The following is a 16,546-nucleotide window of genomic DNA, read 5'->3' on the forward strand; positions in this document are numbered from 1 at the left end:
TAAGCCAGGATTAGGCCTTAGTTCAATTAGGACATTTAAGTAGCTTTTCTAGTGCCTTATAAAAAATAAAAAAAAAACATTACTGGTGTGCATTTTAAGATCTGGACTGTTAGTGCAGGTTGCTTTCAGTTACAACAGCCCAAACATGCAGTTTAGTCTTAAAGCTTGACTGTGAAACCAGGGGATTAATATTTTAAGAACAATTATTAACATAATAGGAAATTAATAAATTGCATGTAACAAATATAGAAAATTATAAATATGTTTTATTACTTTAATTATTAAATATTGGGGCATTATAGCATGGCAAGAAAACATGCAAATAATATTTCCCAGTTTTTATACAAATTGTAGTAACTGTGTTCATCTTTCGAGCCTGTTACCCAAATTATTGCAAAAAAACAACAAAAAAAACATGCATCACACAAATAGGGGTATTAAACTGTATTATTTAGACAGACTCAAATTCAGGTAAACCTCTGACAATATGTTCTGAAGGTTAAGCACCTCCTATCACCAATCTTAAAAGGAAAAGCTTAATTTTTTTTTTTTTTTTTAGTTTCCAACTCTATAATTTGTACCCTAATCGTGTAAGTGAGTGTATTATTAACACAAGACAAGAGTGAACGGTTAAACTGCGTCTCTCGCATTGTTTACACCGGTGGTCCTCCCTTCCCCCATACACTCATCCCTCTTTTCTTTCACTCCATCCCCCTCTCTCAACTCCTCCTTCTCCCTCACTACCGCTATTTCCAACAGCTGATTTCCAGACCAGGGAGAGAGGAACACGGCGAGACAGTTGAGGTTTGAGATCAGCAGCAGAAGATTTAAAGCGAGTAGAAATGCAGGGCGAGCGCTGCGATCCGCAACATCCGTCATGAAGATTTGAGCTCCGCTGCCGCTGCCATCAGCTCCGAGAGGTTAGCCGCTGTGCTAAAGCTAACTTTACAAACAACTGTAGCCAATAAACCTACATTACCAGCCTTCATCACGAGTTACAGTTCGCGTTTCCCTTTCTTTATGCACTAGGAGGGGTTGTATTCACTTTATGTTATTATTTTCGCTCCGAATGCATAATGTGTGCATATAAACATCAGATATAGGTCACGGAGCAGATTAATTAGCCAGCTAGCCAGAGGTAACGTTAACGTAACAGCTGGTGAGGTCGTGTTAGCTACATTATTATTAGAGTTAACTAGCTTGAAAATGACATTAAACTAAACCAAACAAATGGAAGATTGAGATATGTGTTGGCAGACTTCTGTGGTGTGTGGAATGGCTTATAGCAGCTTAAATATTAACCTTGTAACGAGTTGTGTGATTGCAGTGTAGCTTGTTAGCTTGGATATATAACGTTAGAGGAAAAAGAGCACCGTGCGAACAAAGATGAGGAACCAAACTGATGTTAACTTTCCAGACATGTTGCAAGTACGATTTCTTATTTTTTTTTGCTGGCTATTTAAATTGATATAGCCGATAAAGGTGCTGTCAGGCCACCGACCGAGCACATGATTAAAGTACATCAACCTTTGGCATGCATTTGGTCTAGTAATGTTTCCGAGTGACCTGCGCTGTTGCAATGCGGCTGCACTGTAACTGAACGCTGGCTCTAAGAGACAACTTGTGTGTATTGCCTAATATTTGACAATTTGTTTATATTTAATGTTTTATTTATAGTTAATTGTAACCTAATTCATTTTGGGCTGGTTAATTGTTGAGGAAGCCTTTACCTTAATGTACTTACATACTAAGTTACCGTATTGCCATCAAGACTGTTCAAACAATGATGTTGGAAAAAAAAACGTTACATTTGTAATACATACACTTAAGCTTAATATTTCCAAAAATATTCAATCATTATTTACACTCATCATGTCATTATGAAGTTGTATGCGACTATGAATGTCAAGCCCAAAAACAAAACAAAACAAAAACACACCATAAAAGTGTGTCCATACAACTCATTCGCTATATTCCAAGTCTTCTGAAGGCACCTGCTAACTTGTGTGTAAAGAACAAGCAAAATTACAAAGCATAATTCACTGGGGAGAAACTCCCCCTGCATTTTGAATGTCATGTTCAACCCCACATATTATGAGAAACATGAGAACTGATGTAGCAATGTGTTGAATGGCAACATATTTGACATGAATAAGATTCGTAAGCTCCAGTGGATGTGAAGATTTTCAGTGAATAATGGCTATTTTGTTCCATTAACAAATTTTAGTTTTTTTTGTTGTTGTCAGTAATATGTCACTTAGAAATTCAGAATAATTTAGACATTTTTGATTTTATTAACCCACTGTCGGGAGTGTACAGTTTAAAGCGATAGTTCACACAAAAATGAAAATTCTGTCATTTACTCAGTCTCACTCTCATGTTTATGTAAAACCGTATGACTGACTTTCCTCTGGAGAACAAAATAAAACATTTTGAAGAACATTGGTAACCCAAACAGTTTCTGTTTCCGTTGACTGTTGTATGGACAAAAAATACAAAGTCACTGGGAACCAAAACTGCTTAACATTCTTCAAAATATCATCATTTGTGTTCAACAGAAGAAGGAAATGCATACTGTTTTGGAACAATGCGAGGGTGAGTAAATGATGACAGAATTTTAATGTTTTGGTGAGCCATCACTTTAATGCAGGGGTGGGCAAACTTTTTGGCTCAAGGGCCACACTGGGTTTTAAAATTTGACAGAGGGCCGGCCCAGTAGCAGATTATGAAACACGATCTCATGAAAAAGTGCATCTATACGACAAATTTTATTTCTCATGCCATTTATACGCCAAAACTGTTTGAGGTTAATTTTTAATTAGTCATATGTTAGATAATTATAGCCTATACTTTTTAAATATTGTTTATCCTTATTATTATTTAATGGGCCTAACAGTAAATTAGAAAGTGTACACACTTAGAAGAGTAAAAATGACAGAAGGTTACGTTAATTCAACTTTATTAAAACTGCATATATGGCAATCAATTTGCACTTCAAAAAGTCATACATTTGTGGAAAAAAACCCCCGAAATAAACGAATTTACAAATTTATTTTAAGAATAATAAAATAAAACATAAAAAGCAAAGGCAGATCAGAACATTTAATGAACAAAAAAAACGGCAGATGGCAGACAGGGGAACGTAGTCGAAAACCGGTCGGTAAACGGAATCACTCAGTAAGGATACATCCACAAATCCAGAGGAGCAAAGAAACTAAATAGCAGACAAATCAAAGGAAAAACTAAACAGGTGTGCAAGCGGTTACCAAACTTTTTTTTTCTCTGTGAGATTCCAAAAAAGGAAAAAACATTAACGTGCAACAAGTCTATGCGCTTAAGTCGCTGTCTGTTTGGTTTCCATGGTGACACGTCATCGCTTGTTACACGACACACTGCAGCCACAACAGCGCTGAATGAATGATAATCTGCTTTTATGTCATTTTTCCTTTTTTACATTTGTTAGCTATGGCATGCAATATCTGATATTCCGATTGTCAAATATATGCAACTCAATATATATTACGCAAAGTATTGCAAGAAAAAGGCTAAATGAATGCGATCTTAAGACAATTTTTTTAAATACTCGACGGGCCGGATTAAATAGCCTAACGGGCCGTATGTGGCCCGCGGGCCGTAGTTTGCCCACCCCTGCTTTAATGACTTTCTCACCCATGTTTGTTCTAATGTAGGATGGCGTTCCATGGATCCACTCGGCCGACAGTGTGTGGTAACTTGTTCCCTGGATCAGACTTAGGCCACAAGTATTTTTGTGTCAACGCCACGACCGGCACTACCTCAACGGGCCTCTGTGCAACACCAAATCCCACTGGACCCAACGCTCCAGCTGGGACTCCTAGACACCCAGCGTCTCTCGGGGGCAGCGCAGGCGGAGGGGCGGCCATCCCGCAACCTCACAGTAACCCAGCAAGTGAGGTTCCAAGTCCTGCTGAAATGGAGCCTGATCGACCTATCGGTTATGGTGCATTTGGGGTGGTCTGGTAAGTCCTGCTGTCATCCCAACACACAAATTTCTCATTACTCTGTCCATGTAGGCTCTCTACCGTTTTTGAAAGAAGTTTCTATTATATTTTAATACATTTTAAAATGTAATTTAAAATCTTATTGACCCCAAACTTTTGAACAGTGGTTTTATATATTACACACTGGTAGGTCTGTGACGGACCCTCGGGATGGGCGTAAGGTGGCTCTGAAGAAAATGCCGAATGTCTTCCAGAACCTGGTCTCCTGCAAACGTGTGTTCAGGGAACTCCGGATGCTGTGTTTCTTTAAACATGACAACGTAAGTTTTGCGGGCTGAAAAGGGAATCATGCATGCATTGATTGATTGCTGAGTGGGTGTGTGTTTTTGCAGAGTTTTAGAATTTGATTGCATGTTTTTTGTAATGATGGGAATTTGCTTTGGCAGGTGCTGTCTGCCCTTGACATTCTCCAACCTCCACAAATCGACTGCTTTGAGGAGATGTATCCTTCATACCCACATTTTACCTAAATCTGTTCCCATCTGAAACTTTTATTTTCTCTGTATTATTTATTATAAATGCCTATGTAATAAGGGGATTAAGTAATTGATTTGTTTCTGTTAGTAGTGGGTGACACTATGTTCCAACTTGTATAATCTTATACTACAGTATATGTGTTTGCATTCTATCACTAGCTATGTTTCCATCCAAAGTTGCAAATTTAACTTGGAATATCAAAAATTGGAATATCACATAAAACGTGTTCAAGAGAACATAACCGTCACTTCCTTGGAAATTGGCGCAAAATATCTGTAATTAAAATGGAAGTTGCTGCAATCGGGGAAGCCACCGTGGCTATTTTTTCCTACATCATAAATTACTTCCGCCTCAGTGCGCACAGACAAAACGCAATAAACGCTCTCATGTTATCTTATGTTTGGATGCCTGGTGTTTGGGAATGCAAAACCATTGGGAGTGCAATGAAATTGGTCCACTGGTTAGTCCAGTTAGCCAATCACATCCACTGTTGAGGCAAAGCCATGTGAGTACATTGATGTTGTGCATTGAAGGATTTATTGGGTAAATGTGTTTCCATTGTAGTTTAAGCACATGGCTTACCAGATTAAAAAAAAAGGTATGCGCCTTAATTGAGTGCATACGTTTATTTTTTTTAGAATGATTTATTTTTAGAATTTATGCACATCTTGGCATTTCCATCCAGCTTTTTTTCATGCGATATCCCAAAATGCGCATAAAAATAGGTGGATGGAAACGGAGACTTTCACATTGGTAACAAAGCAACGTAGACATGGAGTAATAGCAGACCAGAACATACAGTGTAAAGAGTTACTTGCTGTATTAATATAGAGTGTAACTTGTATACCTGTGAGTTGGAAATTCATTTATAACAGGGCTCGACCATTTCGAGCATTTGCGACTGAAAATAGATGTGTGTGTGTTAACTCTAAAATATATTTACCGTTACCCCTGTAAACAAAGCAGCTACTTTTTGTTTCTGACCAGAATTTAAATTTTTTAAACAGCCATTCAGATTTTTTTACTATGGTGTTTATCACAACAAATACTTAAATATTTAAAGACTTAGGCTAATAGGCAAAATTTATTTTTATTGTGAGAAAAAAATTATTAAACCTGTTGGGAGGGCAGCACTTTATTATAACCTAATTCAATACGTGATAATACCTTACCATGATAAAAGCTTCAATATATTACGAAAATATTTAGAAACCTTCTGTACTTTTTGTATTCTTCTTATAATGTCTCCTCATATACCCTTATTAAGCTAAAATGCATTATTTGAAAAATTTGCATTGTTCCCTTAAAGTTTTTTTTAATGGGCTTCTAAATTTTTCAGCTTACGAACACATGCACTCCTTGGTAAAAAAGTAAGCGTCAGGCCTTGGCCTTCTAATACAAATTGTACTGTCTAGTATGTTAAACTCTAATGTAGCATTATGTGAAGGTGTTTTTGCACTTGTTAATTTATGAATATCCTGGTTTGCTTCCAAAATGAACACCATGGCAAGTGCCAAATGCAAGTGAAAATTAGCTTTGGCGAGTAAATAAAACAGTTTTATTTGCCAGTTGGAAAACTAACTGTATTAGGAACTTTAACATATTTAACATATATATTTTTTTCAATTCACATGGCAATGATGATCTAAGAATACTCTTAATGTACTGCTATTTTCTTTTTTTGGTTACCCATTGCTAGTTTCCCTCTTGTGTTCTCATAGTAGATTATGTTATTGTGGCTGTAGATGTTTTGCGGGTCAGTTGTGTTCTTAACTGAGTCTGTGGTATAGATACGTGATCACTGAGCTCATGCAGAGTGACCTACATAAAGTCATCGTTTCCCCTCAGCCTCTCACCACCGATCACATCAAGGTGTTCCTCTACCAGATACTCAGGGGTGAGTTCACATGGGCATATGTTACTTTGGGATAATAATATTTTTTTTATTTCGGGGATCAGGAGTATTTAATCAGGACGGATGAGAGCTTGGTGTGTTTTGTGCCTGCGTTGCAGAACGGGATTATGTTTGAACTTGTAATCGGCCTGGAAAACTTTAATCTTATGTTCTGAAAATAAAATTTGTTAACAAAATCCTACTGAACTGTTAATCTTGTTTGGAGAGAGAGTCAAGCAACGTGTGTGTGTGACCTTTGTGTGTGACCAGCTGAGAAGCATGTGTGCGAACACGCCAAGGAACTTGGCAGCATCTGACGGCGACGTCATTGGAATGCGTGCTCGTCAGAGGCTATAATTAGATGTGCCACAGGTGCATCTTCAGGCATCACTTTGTCTGAAGAGAAGTCTGGCCATATCCTCAGTTTGGGAATGAAGCGCAGCATCTCGTTCCCGCTTTCTCAGGGAACAGGGTTACAGCCAATTAACCCAAGATGTTCCCTTTCAAAAGCGTCTCTCAATGCGCTGAGTTAGCACTTTGGGAACGAGAATACCAGAGAGGTGATACTTTGGGAGACTCAGAGAGAAGTAGAGGGGACATTGTGCCTCTTGAGAGGTGAGGAGGTCCAACTCTGCTTCTTAGATTCTCTCCCAGATTTGTTTCACTACCTCTGGGTGGAGTTTTTATTCCCCATTTGGCACAGTTTGTCTGTACAATAAATCTGCTCCCACATTCAGATATCCAAGGATATAAATCGCTCTGTGGGACAGGAACTCGACCTGAGCCCAGAGCTGTGCTAGCCTGTTCAGATTGCGCGAACGCAGACCTCCCTGGCGATTTGTATTGGTGACTGCCGCAGTGTTGTCCACCCGCACTAGGACATGGTAGTCCCTGAGCTGCTGGAGGAAGTACTTCCAGAAATACAGCCATCAACTCGAGGCAGTTGATGTGCCAATCGAGATGATGACCCCCTCCATGTCTCTTGGGCTGGATGGCCATCTAAGACCGCTCCCCAGCCTGACTGGGAGGCGTCTGTCGTTAGCATTTTGCGACGGCAAGACACACCTAGTGCTAGGACCCAAGGCAAGGAATTGGGGTCTGAGCCACATAGAGAGGGTTCGTAGCCCACGGCACCTAACCCTTATTTGCCCTTGGATGAAACTCCCTGGCTTTGAACCACAACTGAAGTGGTCTCATGTGCAAAAGGCCTGTAGGCATCACTGTGGATGCAGCTACCATGAGACCTAATATTCTGATACTGACAAACAGTAACGTCCTGACCTGGCCTGATGTTGCTTAGGGTGTTCAGCATGGTCCCGATGCGTGCGGGTGACAGTCGTGCCCGTATGGTGACCGAGTCCCATACAACTCCTAAGTACGTCGTCCTCTGGGCGGGAGAGAGATCGCTTCAACCCCAGAGAGACAAGATGAGCTAGGACGACATCTCAATGTCAAAGTGCAAGCTCTTGAGACTGGGCCAGTATCAGCCAGTCGTCTGTGTAGTTCAAAATGCGGATGCCCTGGAGTTTCAGAGGAGTTAGAGAGGAGCCAGCGCTGCATCCATGCATTTTGTGTTTGTGCAGGGTGACAGGGCCAGGCCGAATGGAAGAACCCGATATTAGTAAGCTACACCCCCTAAAGCAGACCTCAAGAACTTCCTGTGTTGTGGCAGTATTTCTATTTGAAAATATGCAACCTTGAGATCAATCATGACGAACCAATCGCAAACTGTATCCTGTAACCTTTTCCTACTCTCTTTAGGACCCAAGGAGAGATACCCAGCAGTAGCATCCATTTTGCCAAGGTCTCCGACAGGGGTACCAATTTCAATATTTCCTGTTGAGGGGATGCTGAATGTTATGTGTCCTGGGCAATAACAGGAAGCGACAGAACAATCAACATTTCGCTGGAAACACTACCAGAGGTGGTGGGCATGTTACAGTAGTTTAGAGAGAGATCGATACCCGATCGATACCCGAGCACCACGATCGCATTGTGGGTGCTGTCCCTTGGAAATGAGCAAGGCGAGTGCGCACTTCTAACAAAGAGTGACAGACACCGTATGGCTTTGTAAGGTCTGAAGACAAAGAAAACCTGAAGGTGTACCTGTAGCACATCTAATTATAGCCTCTGACGAGCACTCATTCCAATAACTTCACCGTCAGATGCTGCCAAGTTCCTTGGTGTGTTTGCACACATGCTTCACAGCTGGTCACACACAAAGGTGTTCCCAAAGCGCTGACTCACCGCAGCATTGAGAGAAGCTTTTGAAAGGGAACCGTAATATTATGAAGACTATTACAATTTAAAACATCTGTTTTCTACTTTAATGTAATTTAAAAATGTAATTTATTCCTGTGATGGCAAAGGTTGTTTTTATTGCTATTGTTGTTTTTTGCATTTTGCCTGGCAAAAATAAATACATAACTGTACTTTCTTCTGTGTAATAAAGAAGTAATAAAACTTTTAGGGGTCTTTTGCATATGATTTTTTTTTCCTTTTAGGGGGATTTGTTTTCCATGCCTGCCTTCCAAATTTATCCATGACACCATTTTTTGTTTTGTACAACCAAACTAGTGGATACACAGCACCTTTAAAAACATGGGTGTTTTTATTGGCAAGTGCAGGAAGTCTTGATTTTTCCTAGTCGGTAGTAGTGTTTATGTTGTGTGATATGTTAGTATTGTTCCTCCTGTTCATGTCCTTTATGAGGTGTCCTCTCTCTTTCTCTCAGGGCTGAAGTACCTGCACTCTGCGGGCATTCTGCACAGAGACATCAAACCAGGGAACCTGCTGGTCAACAGCAACTGTCTGCTTAAGGTACCACACTGCACATTTGCTCAGATGTACTCAGTCAAATAATAATGGCAAAATGAGAAATGTCACTTTTCCTTCTCATTTAGATTTGTGACTTTGGCCTGGCACGAGTGGAGGAGCCAGATCCTTCTCGTCACATGACCCAGGAGGTGGTGACGCAGTATTACCGTGCTCCAGAGGTTCTGATGGGATGCCAGCATTACACTTCAGCTATAGATGTCTGGTCTGTAGGGTGCATCTTCGCTGAGTTGCTGGGCCGGCGTATTCTTTTCCAGGCTCAGAGCCCCATACAACAGGTAATGGCATACACTACCATTCAAAAGTTTGGGGCCCGTAACATTAAAAAATAAAATAAATAAATACTTTTAATCTGAAAGGATGCATTAAATTGATCAAAAGTGACTTCCACCTTGTTACAAAATGCTGTTCTTTTAAACCTTCTCATCAAAAAAATCCTTTAAAAAAGAAAGAAGTATCACATATACACAAAAATATCAAACAGCATAACCGTTTTCAACATGATAATAAGAAATGTTTCTTGAGCAGCAAACTGTATTAGAATGTTGTTGTTTTTTAAGGATCATGTGACACTGAAGATGGGAGTAATGATGCTGATAATTCAGCTTTGCCATCACAGGAATAAACATTAGAAAATACATTCAAATAGTAGACTTTTATTTTAAATTGTAATTATTTAACAATATTACAGTTTTACTGAATTGTTCATCAAATAAATGCAGCCTTGGTGAGCATAAGAGACTTAAAAATATTACCCACCACATACTTTTAAATGTTAGTGTATAATAAAGAATCATCTTTAATAAATTAATTAAAAATCTTGCTAAAAATGAAATTGTTTTATTAATTTGATTTTGAAACGGTATTAATGAAAGTGTCTTTTACTCACGTTTACTCACTCAGTTTCTCCTCTCTTTTTCTCTCAGCTGGATCTGATCACTGATCTTCTCGGGACTCCTCCTCTTTCTGCCATGGCATCTGCGTGTGAAGGAGCTCGAGCACACATTCTTAGAGGACCCCACAAACCAGTTCTGTACCCTGTCTTACAATGATTTATAAGTCTTTAAATATTTAATACTAAAAAAAATCCTCAAATCAAATACAATATTCCATATTCTTTAATTTGTGCTTTCTCTCCCTTAGCCGTCATTGTCTGTTCTGTACATGTTGTCGGATGGGGCAACACATGAAGCTGTTCATCTTTTGTGCCGCATGCTAGTTTTTGATCCAGTGAGTATAATGTATACGTTTTGACTAAAATCTTTTTGTGGTAATTTTTTGATAGCCTACACTTAAAATAATAGTTAATTTTAGTCAGTAAATGCGTCATAACATTCTTCCACATTCTTCCATAAATGGTTAACTCTCACAAAACTGCAGGAAGCACACTGACCAATGTTTAGATGTTTTTGGGGATGGGGATGTATGATAGATAGATAGGCCATAGATATTCTTAATAACTATAATTATAAATGTTATAAAAAATATAATAATTTAATCTATATTTATTAATATATTAACATTTTATAACACACCTCTCCCTTACATGACCATTTTTATCTTATTTTCACTTTAAGTTTAATGCTAACATTTTCACTTTTCTACTGTCCAGTGATAATTTGGAAAGAAAACGCGATGGAAGCCTAATGTTAGTCAGTATAGCAATAAATGCAATTTTGATTGTGTGGAAAGGGGCAATTCAATAACACAGAGAATGTGTTTTTTCATTCCATTGCGCAACTTTTCCATCATTTTTAATGTAAACTTCACCCTAGACATTGTTGACTGTTGCACTCTCATCTCGCTTCCATACTTTTGCAGAGTATCGTGCATGACACGGCTTTCTAAAACGTGGCACTCTCAAGTTAAAAACACTTTTTTTTTCGTTAGGTGTTACTAGACCTGCAAAACGCGTCCTATGTGAATGGCCCCTAAATGATTAAAAGATAAACCGCGCATGCTTATTTCAGTCCTGTTATTTAAGCAGACAGTTTGCCTCGTTCCTTCAGTGTAACAGCAAGCCAAAGAGGTCAAGGTTTCAACTGAACTAGGCTACAGGCTACGTAAGCATTTTAAACACTTACATTGTTCTTGCTCCGTCCATGCAAAAAATGCACGTTCTTAAATGAGCAGGCTTTCTCATTTCATCTTGGTATGAATCAAAAATGTAATTAGGGCTGTAGGCTATATTAATATTTAGGCTACAAGTAAATACGAAGATCCAAATATTTAGGGTCGGTAAGATTTTTTTTGTTGTTGTTGAAAGATTCACATGAAATGAGGTTCACATTTGCTGCATTTATTTGATTAAAAATACAGTAAAAACAGTAATATTGTGAAATATTATTACAATTAATACATGTTAACAAATATATACTGTACATTTCAATATATTTTAAAATGAGGTTTATTTCTCTGATAGCAAAGCTGAATTCTAATATGCTGATTTGGTTGTAAAGAAACATTTCTTATAGATGAAAACAGTCGTGCTACTTACTATTTTTGAGGAGATGGTGATGCATATTTTTCAGAATTTTTTGATGAATAGAAAGTTCAAAAGAACAGCATTTATTTGAAACTGAAATCTTGTGTAACATTATAAATGTCTTTATTGTCACTTTTGATCCATTTAATGTGTCCTTGCTGAATAAGTTTTAATTTTACTGACCTCAAACTTTTGAATGGTAGTGTAAACTTCATGTTCTTTTATATAAAATTATAGTTCTTTTTATATATTATTTTGTAGTATGTTGTTGTTGTTATAATTCTTATTCTGTGTGTCTCCATCCATAGGTCAAGCGCATCACGGGCAGTGATGCTCTGTCTCATCCGTATTTGGATGAGGGTCGTCTGAGGTACCACACATGCATGTGTAAGTGCTGTTACTCAGTGCCCAGCGGGAGGGTGTACACCCGAGACTTTGAGCCGCCTGCAGATCGACCTTTCAGCCACAACTATGAGCAGAGCATGCACTCTGTCTGGCAGGGCAAAGGTGACTCTCTTTTTATCACTCTGGCCCTTTGTTAGAAATATTAAACTTCATCTTCTTTTGACATGAAGGACCTATTTTGATGACCCGTTTTCTCTCTTCATCTCAGAGCTCATCCATCGTTTTATAACAGAGCACCAGCAAGGCAAACGAGTGCCTTTGTGCATCAATCCCCAGAGTGCAGCCTTCAAAACCTTCATTAGGTCAGTGCAAGAACAAGCGTTTTTTGTGACAAACCTTTTTCAAATGCATGCACTCAAAATGAACAATGATATGGAGATGTAATATTTACTCATTCTTGTAGTTCATTTGATAGTTGCTTAGCTATCAGATTTATTGTTGTTATTGTTGAATTTTTAAATGCCTGGTGTTAATACTGATATCTAGAGCAGGGTGGTCTCTATAAAAAATATTATTTTAAATAAATGTATTTTATATAGTTATTAAAATGTATATTTTATAAATGTATATAATAATAACAATAATAATAATAATATAATAATATTAATAATGTATTGTTGTTGCCTGTTGTTGATATCATTAAATATAAATAAAGCAGTAAAATAAATATAAATGCAAATAAATATTTGTATAAATCTATATAATGATGAAAATAGGTAGTAGTAGTAGTAGTATAAACCAGTATAAATATAAAACAAAATATAATACATGTGGCCTTTTGTGTCCACCAAACTTCCATTTTAAAGGGTTAGTTCACCCAAATATTTTAATTCTGTCATTTACTCACCGTCATATCATTCCAAAACCGTAAGACATTCATTCATCTTCAAAATAAAAATAAAGATATTTTAAAAGGAATCTAAGAGCTTTCTGTCCCTCCATTGGCAGCTACGCAACTACCACTTTGACGCTTCAAAAAGTTCATAAAGAGCTAAATCACAAAACTAATCCATATGAATTGAATGGTTTAATTCATTGGTTCTTGCGGAAGCTCAAACATGCTGTGTAACATTAAAATGAACCTCATTGGCTCATGTGGAAGCTCAAGTGTGCTGCGTAACACGACAAATGAACCTCACTGGTTCTTGCGGAAGCTCAAGCGTGCTGTGTAACATGAGAATGAACCTCATTGGTTCTTGCGGAAGCTCAAGTGTGCTGTGTAACACGAGAATGAACCTCATTGGTTCTTGCGGAAGCTCAAGTGTGCTGTGTAACACGAGAATGAACCTCATTGGTTCTTGCGGAAGCTCAAGCGTGCTGTGTAACACGAGAATGAACCTCATTGGTTCTTGCGGAAGCTCAAGCGTGCTGTGTAACACGACAAATGAACCTCATTGGTTCTTGCGGAAGCTCAAGTGTGCTGTGTAACACGAGAATGAACCTCATTGGTTCTTGCGGAAGCTCAAGTGTGCTGTGTAACACGAGAATGAACCTCATTGGTTCTTGCGGAAGCTCAAGCGTGCTGTGTAACATGAGAATGAACCTCATTGGTTCTTGCGGAAGCTCAAACGTGCTGCGTAACATGAGAATGAACCTCAGTGGTTCTCAGATTTCATTTAAAATATCTTCATTTGTGTTTCGAAAATGGATAAAAGTCTTACAGGTTTGGAACAACATGAGGGTGAGTAAATAAAGAAAAAATTAAGTCATTAAAGTCAACTTAAGTCATTGTTTTTCTTACTTTCTGTATCAGATCCACAGCCTGGCATTCGTCAAAAGTATCAAGGAAAGAAGAGAGATGAGGAATGAGGTGTATACTGGGAAATGTGGATCATAGGAGCAAGCTTGCATTGGAGATGACTGAAGGATCACATGCTTTTGAACGCATTCTCAGCACTCTTTCCAAGTCAACATGGGGATTTCTCAGAAAAACATTTTTCCAGTTCCACTTTCACAACACTGATGAATAATGCTTCTGATGCTGCTGAGAACAGTTTTATACTGACTATGTGCTTAAAGATTATGGCAAATAGAGTTTTCCACAAAAAAAAGAAAAGAAAATCTCATGGATTGTTGAATTTTGACTAAATGAGCCAACGTCAATGTTGTGCAATACAGATATCTGGAATAATGCAAATGATGAGACTGCACTGACCATGATTTCACTAACAGATGAGATGACAGTGCCCACAAGTCCATAGCATCACCCCCGCGGCCATCTTTAACTGTGGTGTATCTCCAAATTCTGTCTATAGACTTTTATCACTGTGTTCCTTTTCTGGGTTCTTAGGTTTTATTCTTAAAATTCTGGTAACCAAAAGTTCCAAAAGTCTTCTTTCTTAGTTACGGTTTCCTCATTGAACTGAATGCTTTCTGTTCAATACCTCTCAGACTTTCTCTAAAATAATTTTTTTTTCTTTCTGTTATTATTTTCATTTTATTTAGTTTTTTGGGGGAGTTTATTGTGCAGATTTCTTTCTAATCTCTCTACATTTCTAATGAAGCATCCTGTGCAAACGATCCTTGAGCAAATGCATTCGTTTTAGAGTTGTATTAGAATGCTGTATAGGGGTGATGGCGTCTTGTGTTTATCTGAGGAACGTAGGTACTGTGCTGTTCCTGCCTGAAGCATCTTCCCAAAGCCCCCCCTCCTCGGCCCCTCCTCCTAGGACCAAACAAGTTTGATATCAGTATCCTGCTTTCTGATTGGGCGAGGCTCTGTAGGCAAAGAAGATAGATCGAATGTTATTTATTTTTTATTTATTGTCTTGTCTAACTTTTTCTGTGTTGTGTTAGGCGGACCAGGTGCGTGGGTTTCATGGCAGCATGAGCAAGTCATGTGGTCCGTGCGTGTTTTTGAAAAAACGCGGTTTCGGGGAGTTTAGGGAATGTGCAGTGTTGTACTTTTTTGAATATTTCATTACCTCAACCAGCCCTCAGTTCCACTGGGCTTGTGTGTATAGACTGAACCCAATCGTTTATCAAAAATGTACTGTAATGCAGCCGAACGACGTCAAGTGTGTGTGGAGCTCCTCCACTGGGCAGCAATCTCTTCCTGAATTGTTTCTGAATCGATCTGCTTTTCTCTTTCCTTCAGAGTGAGGGATTGGTGGGATGGTGGCTGATGGGTGAGTCTTATATGCTTGTTGGAGAAATGCTGCTGTTTGTGTAATACCTCCCTGACTCCTTTGTAAAAGTAACACGTCTAGAGCTCAGGTTTCATATTATACAATATGGACTAGACTGTAGACACTGTAGATGTGGATCCAGGCAGAGTTACTGAATACAAGCAGTTGTTGGTGCTCTCTGGGTTTATTGCAGAAGGCCGAATTCTCAAATGCCCAGTACTGTAAATGTTTGCCACCTACCAGCAGGTGGCAACAAAAGTGCAGGGCACGATTGGATGCATCAAGGCTGTTCCTCATCAATAATGTCTCTCAATGCATGTGTGTATGGACTTCACTTGGATTTGCAAATTGCAGTGCATTAGTTGTTTTATTTTAGAAACTTTTTAAATGTGCTGTTGCTATTTAATTTTATTATAGGAACATGTTCTTTTTAGGTTTTGTTTTCATGTATTGTGACCAATTCTTTTAGGTTTTTGGTTTTAATCTTTTTTTCTTCTTTTTTTTAAGTTGATGTTTTTATGACCACTTTTGCTATTGTGTTGGTAGAAAAACTAGCAAAATAGTGACCGGAATGAAGATCAGTGGGTTGGTTTAGTCGTCTTACTGACTGCCAAGCAGAAAGTGAACTTTTTAAGTAAATGGTGAATTTCCTTTAGTCGTAAGATAATAGATGTTAGACATTTTTAAGATGAAACTGAAAACTTGGTATTCGTGTTAATGATTATTATGGCTTTGATAATATGATTGAACAGTTGTTTTAAGATGGTTATTATTTCTTGTTATCTGTTTTATTAGGTTTTCTTTTCTTTTTTTTGTCTTTGCATTTTAGAAGAAAATATGTTTTTGGACTTTTTGTGTTCCCAACAAATACTTGAAGTTTTTAAGAAAAAAAAGGATACGTGGATTAGGATAAAATAGACATTAAAGAGACAGACACTGGAAACCTTGCCTCTGCATCTTATTGGCTTGTCATTATTACAATTACATTCCAGTTCAAGGACAGAATTATGATATTTCAATTACAAAGAGGTTTTGATGTTCATGTGGTTTTGGAACTATTTTGGCATGAAATGAAAATTTTCCATATGTATTTTCTAAATGCATATTATAGGACTTATTGTGAACGATTAATTTATGCATGTTTTTTTTTAATGTTTTGACCTAGTAATGTTTTTTTTTTTTAAATCCCATCACAATACGGATGAAAAGATCTGTCTGTTTCATTGTGACTTTAAAATTAAGTGATTTAAAAGTTCTTCTAAAAAATCTTTCAATCTTGAGT

The 16,546-nt window shown here is 38.0% G+C and overlaps 1 protein-coding gene across 1 annotated transcript; it reads left to right on the plus strand.

Moving 5' to 3' along the window:
- The first annotated feature begins 688 nt into the window (after window positions 1-688).
- On the plus strand, window positions 689-16,207 carry nlk1 (nemo-like kinase, type 1). Its single transcript, XM_084115613.1, has 12 exons — window positions 689-920; window positions 3,690-3,998; window positions 4,171-4,300; window positions 4,427-4,482; window positions 6,308-6,414; window positions 9,146-9,231; window positions 9,315-9,524; window positions 10,173-10,274; window positions 10,390-10,476; window positions 12,040-12,238; window positions 12,345-12,438; window positions 13,890-16,207. Exons 2-12 carry the CDS (start codon window positions 3,691-3,693, stop codon window positions 13,936-13,938), a joined length of 1,428 nt encoding a protein of 475 aa, XP_083971739.1. The 5' UTR covers window positions 689-920; window position 3,690; the 3' UTR covers window positions 13,939-16,207.
- Window positions 16,208-16,546: the final 339 nt, after the last annotated feature.

This window comes from Abramis brama (genome assembly GCF_963993115.1).
Source record: "Abramis brama genome assembly, chromosome: 1".
NCBI classification, from domain to species: domain Eukaryota; kingdom Metazoa; phylum Chordata; class Actinopteri; order Cypriniformes; family Leuciscidae; genus Abramis; species Abramis brama.